The sequence below is a fragment of the Lampetra planeri genome, chromosome 12 (genome assembly GCF_965212315.1).
Source record: "Lampetra planeri chromosome 12, kcLamPlan1.2.h2, whole genome shotgun sequence".
Classification (NCBI taxonomy): Eukaryota; Metazoa; Chordata; class Hyperoartia; order Petromyzontiformes; family Petromyzontidae; genus Lampetra; species Lampetra planeri.
In genome coordinates, this window is record NC_136118.1 from 8,721,754 (window position 1) to 8,731,649 (window position 9,896).

The following is a 9,896-nucleotide window of genomic DNA, read 5'->3' on the forward strand; positions in this document are numbered from 1 at the left end:
AGCTGCTGCTGGTAGGAGTGGTGGGTGGTGGTGGTGGTGACCGAAACTATCCCAGCACGGCGACATGCTGTCCCCTCGCTCAGCCACTCCGTGCCACCAGATCATCCGCGAATTCCTCCTCCTGCTGCTGCTGCTCTCAGCAATCACATCACGGGTGGGCTTGTGTAGGGGGGGGGGGCATCCCAATCACCTCCCTCCTGCCCCTTCATCCCTTCGTTTTGTCGCCACCCGGGTCCGCTGACATCGCTCGTGCGCTTTTTTCTGTTTGTACTTCGACGCTGGTCCGAGTCTTCGTGCAACGTTCCCGACTCAGACATCGTTCTATCACCCCCCCACCCCACCACACACTCCTCGGCTTCATCATAGCAAAAAGGGCTGGAGGGAGGTTGGCGCGGGGGGGGGGGGGGCTACCAGTAGCAAAGAAATAATAATAGTTTGTGTGGTTTTATTTATATAGCATATATTTATAGTAATACAAATAAAATAAAAAATATACTGAACGTCTCTCTTTTTTTCTCCGCATCCGCCTGTAAGCGTGTGGGTTGTGTGTCTGTGTGTGTCTGTGTGTGTGTCTGTGTCTGTGTGTCGCTCAGAGGTGCTCGCTAACAGCACTCGCCCCAACAGTCCGTTCAGGCTCTGGGAGTATCTTTGTCTTTGTTGTCTTCGTGGGTCGTCTGTCCGACTGTCCGCGCAGCGCGACTGGGCCGCGTGCATGCGGTCGTCAGGGCACGGGCACGGTAGGGGTGGTGGATGTGCAGGGCTTGGCGGGCGACGAGGGTGGACGGACAAGCGGTGGAGCGCTAATCGTCCACGTCGATCTCGATATCGTCGTCGTCGTCATCGTCGTCGTCGTCCCCGCTGAAGTCGTCCCGGCTATGCTCGGAGCGCGGGGAGGGCGAGGTGCACGTCTCCCCGCGCGAGTCGTTCCTGTCGAGGGCACGCATGCCGGGCGACATCGCCTCGACTAGGGACGTCGGCAGCACGCCCTCCGCCACCGAGACGACCGAGTCGATCTTCTTGGTCGACTCCACGTCGGCCTTCATCTCCTCCAGATCCCGCTTGAGCTTGGCGCGCCTGTTCTGGAACCAGGTGATCACCTGCGCGTTGGTGAGGCCCAGCTGCTGGGCGATCTGGTCGCGATCGGCCGGCGAGAGGTACTTCTGGTAGAGGAAGCGCTTCTCGAGTTCGTAGATCTGCGCGTTCGTGAAGGCCGTGCGCGACTTGCGGCGCTTCTTGGGCGCAGTTCGAGGCCCGAAAATGGCGAGTCCATCTCGACCTGTGGACGGGGCCCGCGGTGCGTGCGCGTAAGGAAGCGCACACGCACGCACGCGCACACACACACACACACATGCACGCGCACACACACACACGCACGCACGCGCACACACACACACACACACACGCACGCGCACACACACGCACGCGCACACACACACACACACGCACGCGCACACACACGCACGCGCACACACACACACACGCACGCACGCACGCGCACACACACACACACACATGCACGCGCACGCACACACACGCACACACACACACGCACGCGCACACGCACACACACACGCACGGACGCACAAACAGTGAGCGGGTGCTTTGTTGATTGATACGTGAAGACGCATCCGAGAAGAATTGAGAAAGAGGTGGTGCGTGAAGGAATGCAAGATGTGTCGTGCTGCGTTCGAATGCGGTCGTGTGTGCGTGCACGCTTGATACATACGGCATCATCCATACACGGGCATTCACAACCGTTGGCATGTACACGAATATATACTATCGCAACGTTGTACAACAATACACAATCACGTGCGCAACGTGATATATACACATATGTGTTACATGTAAATCCATGCTTACATAAACGTATACATACGTGTACAGTTTACATAATTAAACACATCTACAATGGGATGCATACACACGCATATTCTGACATAGTCACTGACAAACAATGAAAGAGTTATATAACTGTATACATAGGCAGGTAAAAGGTAGATACCAAACAAATATTCACGTTAGTATATGATACACATATTGCACATGGCAACATATACATTCATGCGGGGGTAGCTAAATCCAATACTCTCTACCACCCTTCACAACGCATGCGTTGGGGAACGTGAATGGAAGCTTCTAAAGTCCTACAATTTTAATTCGCAGTGCTTTGTCAATCCACTGCTGGATGAAGGCCTCCCACTGCCGCCTTACTCACGTGGCTTGTTTGACCATACTTCCCCGCGATCGTCAATTTGCGGGTTGTTGAGACGGAGTAGAGTTGTGGGCGGGAGACGCCACTGATGTGTCTCCTTGGGGGGGAATCGAACTCAGGTTCGGCAGCCAGGTTCACAAGCACATCAGCGCTAACCACTGCGCCACCGCTCCGTCCTATACAATGAATACAAAACCCGCCCTTCAATCAAAGCGGGGAGAGAACGAGAGAACGCTCGTCTGTGTACAGTACATGCCCGTGACATTGTGTCTTTTAAACACAACGCAGTCGGATAGCTGTTTCTTCAATACGAATCGAAGTTACATACAAAAGACAAAGATCCACCGTGTAGACTTAACATACTGTCGGGGTAAGTGCTGTTAGCGAGCACCTATGAAGTTACATACCACACACAGACAAATACAAAGACCCCCCCCCCCCGTATAGCCTCAACAGACTGTTGGGGCAAGTGCTGTTAGCGAGCACCAATGAAGTTACATAACACACACACATACACACACGCACACGCACGTGCGTTAACCGAGTTGTTCACATGCTAGGCTACCCACAACAATTACAACAACAACATCACGTTATATAACATCACAAAACGAGAACATTCATACATTTCATCCAACGGGTTATGGGCCTTTCCGAACATTTAAACATCACCGGCTTATATTAATTAGTAAATTGACTCTCGTATAACAGTTGTCTAGGATATTGCGCAACAACCATTGAAGTGAGCGATCGTCACGCTATTTAGTGGCGTTAAATTACAATAAGGGGGATGGGGATTGTTTGATCATACTTCAACACTCTTGCAATGCGCGTGGATGAATAGGGGGGGGGTGGTGGTTACGGGCCAAGGACCAGTTCAGATCTGACTCGCCACTGATTGTGAGCTAATACGTCCGGGAAACCGAACTATTGCGGCCGGTTTCATAGCGCGGTGCGCTAACCACTACGCCACCGCCACTCTGACCATTAAGTCTGCTTACTCACCCCTCGCTATCAAAGTTTCGCTAAATCCGCCACCTTGAGCGGCGCAACGGGGCCACGTGCGTCAAACGAACGCAGGCAACACTCCGACCACTTGCAAGGGTACAAAGCACGGAGCCGAGCTGCGACTCATGGAAAAACCGAACCATGCCAACGGACAGCAGCGACAAAACAACAACAACAACAACCACCACCAGCAGCAATCAACGAGAGCGATGAGCAAATAGATTGATGAGAGGGGGGTTTGTAATGAAATACACACGTGGCAAGCCCAGCGCACCTTCAGCAGCCTGCAAGACGCTCACTTCGAGACCCTTAAACGTTTTGCTCGCCAACTCCTCCAGCGCGCACAGCGGGGACGACTGCGTGGCCTGCACCGTGCACGGTCGAACTAGGGTCGCTCCGTGACCACCGGCGTGGTGTCCTCCGCCGCCTCCACCACCACCGCCTCCTCCTCCACCACCACCACCGCCTCCTCCTCCTCCACCACCACCGCCTCCTCCACCACCACCGCCGTGCCCAACCATAGGCCCCGCTCCCTTCTCGGCTCCCAGCGCCGCCGCCGCTGCCGCCGCCGCCGCAGCCGCAGCGGAAGCTCTGGCAGCGCACACGGCGAATCCGCGACGCCGCACAGATGGCTTGCTGAGGATGTCCTCGATGCTGAAGGGAGTCAGGGGCTTGTTGGAGTTGGCCGGCGGCGGGAGGTGGTCGAGCGGTGAGCGGCCCCGCTCCCGTTCCTCCATGGCGCGCGGGAGACCCTGGTTGGGTTTCGGCTTCTGGAAGGCGGTCGTCATCGATGGTCCGTGATGGTAGCGGTCGTGGCTGTAGTCGAGGTGGTGGCGGCGGTGGCTGTGACCGCGGTGATCGTCGCCGCGGTTCTGCGGGCGCCGCGCAGCGAGAGTCTCTCCAAAGCAAAACAAAAATGAATGACCCCCCCCACCTCCTCCTCCACCCGGGGCCCCGGCCAGAATAGAAGTAGATCAAATAATGGACGCGAAATCTACCGCCGCGCTTGGTGGCGACGCGACAAAAAAAAACTTCGAATTCCGCACGACGCAAGCGGGACGATGTCAGGAGCGCGACGTGCGGCAGCGACCTTCGTGCCTCGGTGAGGTTACTTCTCCTGCTTCTTGTTATTGTGATTCGTCTTTATTTACGATCGCCGCCTTATTTCATTATTTTTATCCAGACGCGAATCTCTCATTTGCTTGGCGCGTGACGCTCCTCCGTCGCGGCTTCTCTACGGTCGTGCTCGCTGTGGCGGCGATAGCAGCAGCAGCGGCGGCGGCACGAGACGGCGGCTCGGGATGAGGTCTCGCCGCGTCTTCCGCCACTCGCGACGCCGCCTTCGAGTCAAGCCGAGCGCCGTCAAAAAACACTCAGCTGCGTAAAAAGGAGCCGAAGCACTTTCGCGCTCTCTCTCTCTCCCCACCACAGCCGTCCCCCCACCACCTCTACTACCTCCTCCTCCCTGCCGCTCCCCCCGTACTCCCCGGAGGCGAAGCAACGGCGTTAAGAAACTCCCCGGCCACAGCGTCCGGTCAACAGCAAACAAAAAATAAAAGCTGCGTCTGGCAGTCGAAGTGTGGCAGCAGGGTCGGCAACCCGCGTCGCGTTCCGTGAGCCGAACGATCTTGCCTCCTTCTCCTGCTCCGCCGCCGCGGCCCCTCTCGCTCTCCCTCCTCAGCTGTCTCTTCTCGCTAAGCAGACGCCCGGGCTCCGGCACGCGTGAGCAACGCGAGGAGGCGAGCGGTCAAAAGCAGCCTGTGTCAGGCCAAGGATGCCGACGGGAGAGATGAAGGAGGCGCAGTGACCGTGGAGGAGTTAAAAAGAGCCGAGGCAGCGGCCGTGTTGACGCCCGCGTTGCTAAAAAAAAAAGTTTTCCGTCGGTTGGTCGGTAATCAATTATCGGGACCGCCACATATGCGCGGCCAGCCCTTCCTCCAATGCTGAGGGGCCCCAGTCAGCGCGAAGATTAATTAATTGAGGCGAGGGGGAGGGTGGGGTACAGGGGAGGGGAGCGGTGGGGTGGGTGGGTGTGGGTGGAGTCTGGGAGTAGTTGTGGAGTGCGTGGTGGTGGCGGTGTGTGTGTGTGTGTGGCGGAGGGGGGGGGGTTATGTGGGTGGAGATGGGGCAGTCTGTTTGGGGCATTGCGAGGTTTAGGAGCGACATGGTGGCAAAAGATGTTCGTGGTAGGAGGTGGGGTGGGAGGCGGTGTAGGAAGGAGGGGGGGGTGTTAAGTGTGGTGTTAGAAGGGAGGTGTGTACTTGGGGATGGGATGTTAAGAAGTAAGAAGTGGTTGAACAGGGGGGGGGGGGGTGGAGGAGGGGAGGGGGGATAATTAAAGCTTACTTCACAAAAAATGAGTTTCTCAAAGATATGAAATTTATAAAGAATTCCCGGGCACCGCATTCCTCGCCGCGGGTTAATGTGGCTTTAATTTCGTCTTGTCCGCTTGATGAAATGCCGTGTTGATGTGAGGAAGCAGTGCAGAGAGAGAGAGAAGGAGGAGGAGGAAGAAGGGGGGGGGGCCGAAGGCGTCGCGAACGAGAGTTTCCATCAGCGTCTTAATCGGGACGGCTCCCCAACCTCTGGCGCTGCGTTCGCTCTCTGGGCCGAGTTCACAACGACGACGACGATGACGACGAGGAGAGGGAACCTACGTGAGTCACGTCACGTGACACGCGCGCGCGCGCACACGACAGTGTTAGATTATCTCTCGTGGGTTTGTCGACGTCCGATCACGCGCGTGAGTTCGTGGTATTTAATGGCATCCTTTTCGTTTGCATCGTTTCGTCGCATTGCAAGTTATATTTTGTACGTTGGGAGTAATGGACACCACGCTTGCAAAATTCCATGTCAAAATAGTAGTTTGCACAGTCGGTCCATCTATATATATATCGCGTGACTATGTCGTGTCTGGTTAAAATAATATTCATATTGTTTGTATTATTATTATTGCTATTATGATGCAGAGATTTGTACATTCGGCACCGAGCCAAAAATGCATACACGCAATCGCGATTAATTTGGTGTAAAATAGTTGTGACGTGCGCACACACCTGTGTGTGAGCACACGAACGCACATATGTACACACACGAACACATATGTACACACACACTCGACACATGCACACACGTGCGCACACACATGCACACACACAGGTGTGCACACACGCACACACATGCACACACACGCGCGCGCACACACATGCACACACACAGGTGTGCACACACGAACGCACACATGTACACACACGCGCGCACACACACACACACAGGTGTGCACACACGCACACACATGTACATACACAGGTGTGCACACACATGCACACACACACGCGCGCGCACACACATGCACACATACATGCACGCACACGCGCACACACGCCCACACGCTGATTCCTAATTGCGCCGCATTAATTATTAAGCAGGGTTCTGAAATAAATCTGAAGTTATGTTCGGATAATAATTTTATACAATACATAGGGTACTTATTCGTAAGGTAATTGCGGTAAATTTCAGACACACACGTGCACCGTCGTGCACGTACACGTACATACATAATACATACACGAACTGGCATTAAAAAAATGCAAGGCAAAGATGTCTCCTTTATGGTTTTCATAGACTATTGCACGCACACACGTTGAAGATCGCACACACAAACACACCCCATCACGCGCATATACTCTTTACGACTAATTACACAATCGTCCACCCGTGCTCACACCCGCAAATACATACACTGACCACACAATCACACACACACGCACACTTAAAAAGACAAAGATCCCCCGTGTAGCCGCAACACCATTTTGGGGAAAGTGCTGATATCCACGCACATATGTGCAAGTGCATACACACATGCACTTACACACAAGTACACCACCAACAAGCATGGGCATATGCTCACACAAGTACATATATATATACACACACATACGTATTTACGCATGCATACATACACAAATGCATACACTCAAACAAAATCAAATACACACACCCAAATATATATATGCATGCACTTACACGCAAACACACACGCACACCTACATATACGGTAAATAAAAACACTCATTCATACATACAAACATATGCATTCAAAGTTCCCCCGTATAGCCTTAACAGACTGTTGGGGCAAGTGCTGTTAGCGAGCACCTATGAAGGCCGGCACGACACACGAAGGGGTGGGTGGCCAGCCACCACCCACGATGTTTACACATCATTTGAGGCTGAGTAGACCTAGGGGAGGCCAAGGACCGGGTCAGATCATCGTCACTGGTGTTGTTCGTGAGTGGGAATCGAACTCGTGTTGCCGGGTTCGTAGCGCAGCGCGCTAACCCCTGCACAACCGCTCCCCACAATGATACCCCCTATAGCCTTAACGCACTTTTTTGAGCAAGTGCTGTTAGCCAGCAACGCACACACATGCACACATCACGGTCCCGCCCATCTGATTAATTTCTGCACGTGTGTGTGCGTGTGTGTTATTTACTAACGCGGTGATAATTAGAAACATCGAGCATTAATTGGCGTCACTCAAGGGGCCATTCACCACGTGCGCGTGTGAGCCGACACGGACTAAACAGCCGGCAAAATCCGCCAGTCTCCCCACATGACAGTCTTACACCGCGTGGGTGACGTTGAATGCAAATACTTTGGTCAACAAAGAAGCACGTTGCGTTTCAAACATTTATTTATATACGTTGTATAATTGCGAATATTTTTTTGGAGCAGATGACAGCCCGTAATTGAATCAACATTTATAGTCTGCATATTTAATACGTACATTTACACATTCACTTGTGTGTCTATAATTGAGTTCATTATTGACTTTTTGGCTGGTCATCGAACAAAGACGGCCACTGCATCGCGCGCTTTCAGATGCGCTTCATGCGGCAATCTGGAACGCTCTTCCTATTTTACTTTTAATTCATCTACATTGACATTTTTTTAGAACAGTTGTTTTTGTGTGTTTAGTTTGTTGCCCTTCCCCCGCACCTCCGATTAGCATGGTTGGTTTCGTACGGTGCGAAAGAAGTTCAACATGCATTGGTTGGAGCGATGGCGTTGTGGTTAGCGCACCGCGCTATGAGCCCGGCGAACCTGAGTTCGGTTTCCAACGGGGGCGTGACATTTGGGATCGCTTGCTTCACTAATCCGCAATGACCAGCGTGGTGAAGTATGGTCAAACGGGCGTCGTGACTGACACGGCGTGGAGAGACCACCGTGATGTAATCTTGGACGACAAATAACGACCTTCATAATCAACGATTTTGCGTTTAGATCGCGTTATTTATAAATGTGTCGTAACCCTCCACCACCCGACACGGCCAATCAGTAAAAAAGTGTCACGTTGACAAAAGACAAATAGTTCACTGTTTTAGCCCACCGGTGTGTTGAATCGTGAAACCACAACATTTACAATGTTTGAGTACGACGTTTCGCTGGTAATTGCATCCAGCATCATCGGGCAATTCGCCAGAATGGTGAGGCTCTGCTGGATACAATTACCAGCGAAACGTCGTACTACTCAAAAGTTGTTATGTTGTGGTTTCACACTTCAACACACCAGTGGGCTAAAGCAGTGAACTATTTGTCTTTTGTCAACGTGACACTTTTTTACTGATTGGTCGTGTCGGGTGGTGGAGGGTTACGACACATTTATAAATAACGCGATCTAAACCCAAAAACGTTGATTATGAATAATATTGGTCGCGAAAGCCTTCCACGTGTTAAACTGAAATAACGACCTGTGCGCAGTGCATGCACGTTCGTCGAAGACAGGCGCTCATGCGTCCATTTCACTCGGCAAGGTCGCGTTACATTTTAAATAATGAACTCGTAGCGGCACATCAATTGGGTGCTCCAGATGTTATCTTAATGCTCACGACGTAATGGAAAAATCAAGACTTGCCTTGCGTTATCAATCCGATATTTTCCGGAAAAGCTGCACGCTCTGCTGGTGTGGACTTGGGGCATTATCGGCGCAAGGCACTACCACTCTAGTGGTAGTGGCAGTGCCTTACGCCGATAATACAGGCAAAACAAGGCGAGGTAGATGTGACGTGCTGGCATCGTTCCCGGGAGAGCGTTCACAGCGGACCGTCGCGGCTGAAATCACGCATTTCAATCTACAATATCACCCCGCACGCACACGCGTACATGCACTACACATGCACCACACATGCACCACACATGCGCCACACATGCGCCACACATGCACGTGAGAACACGAGGACTCGGGCGGCCTTCTCGAAGCGAGTCGAGCGAAAGTAGCAGCGCGATAAACAACCCGCACAGTGAACGAGGAAATCGTTTTTCCCGGCGTCAAAGCGGTCTCCGGGAGCGCGTTAGCGGGGCCTCGTGCCTCGTGCGCCGCGTCACTTCACGCCTCCTTTCACCTGAACGCACCCGAGGTGGGATACACCACAACGCAAGCCGCCACTCGCCACAGAGACAAACATCACCCCACGTAGTAAGCCTTCGCCGATCCGTTGAGCCAAGTGCTGTCAGCGTGTAGCAAGCACCCGGCGAAGGACGGCACGGCGCACGAGGGGTGTTGGGTGGTCAGCACCACGCCCGGTCGTCTTTGTCTCCCCCAGTGCCGATGTTTTTTACGCACCACAACAGGTACTCATTCGATGCTGAGTCGACCTAGGCGAGGCACGGGGAC

General features: G+C 53.2%; 1 protein-coding gene across 1 annotated transcript; it reads right to left on the bottom strand.

Annotated features, from left to right (window-relative positions):
• Window positions 1-216: 216 nt before the first annotated feature.
• On the bottom strand, window positions 217-4,632 carry LOC144721627 (transcription factor LBX1-like). Its single transcript, XM_078599418.1, has 3 exons — window positions 3,742-4,632; window positions 3,498-3,579; window positions 217-1,276 (listed from the first exon to the last, which is right to left on the bottom strand). Exons 1-3 carry the CDS (start codon window positions 4,009-4,011, stop codon window positions 801-803), a joined length of 828 nt encoding a protein of 275 aa, XP_078455544.1. The 5' UTR covers window positions 4,012-4,632; the 3' UTR covers window positions 217-800.
• Between the last annotated feature and the right edge of the window lie 5,264 nt (window positions 4,633-9,896).

Coding starts and splice junctions, on each gene's coding strand:
- LOC144721627 (XM_078599418.1), bottom strand. CDS start 4,011: ATGACGACCGCCTTCCAGAAGCCGAAACCCAACCAGGGTCTCCCGCGC. Junction 3,580..3,741: donor AGAAGGGAGCGGGGCCTATG/GTTGGGCACGGC, acceptor CAGGCCACGCAG/TCGTCCCCGCTGTGCGCGCT. Junction 1,277..3,497: donor CGTCTTGCAGGCTGCTGAAG/GTGCGCTGGGCT, acceptor CCCCGTCCACAG/GTCGAGATGGACTCGCCATT.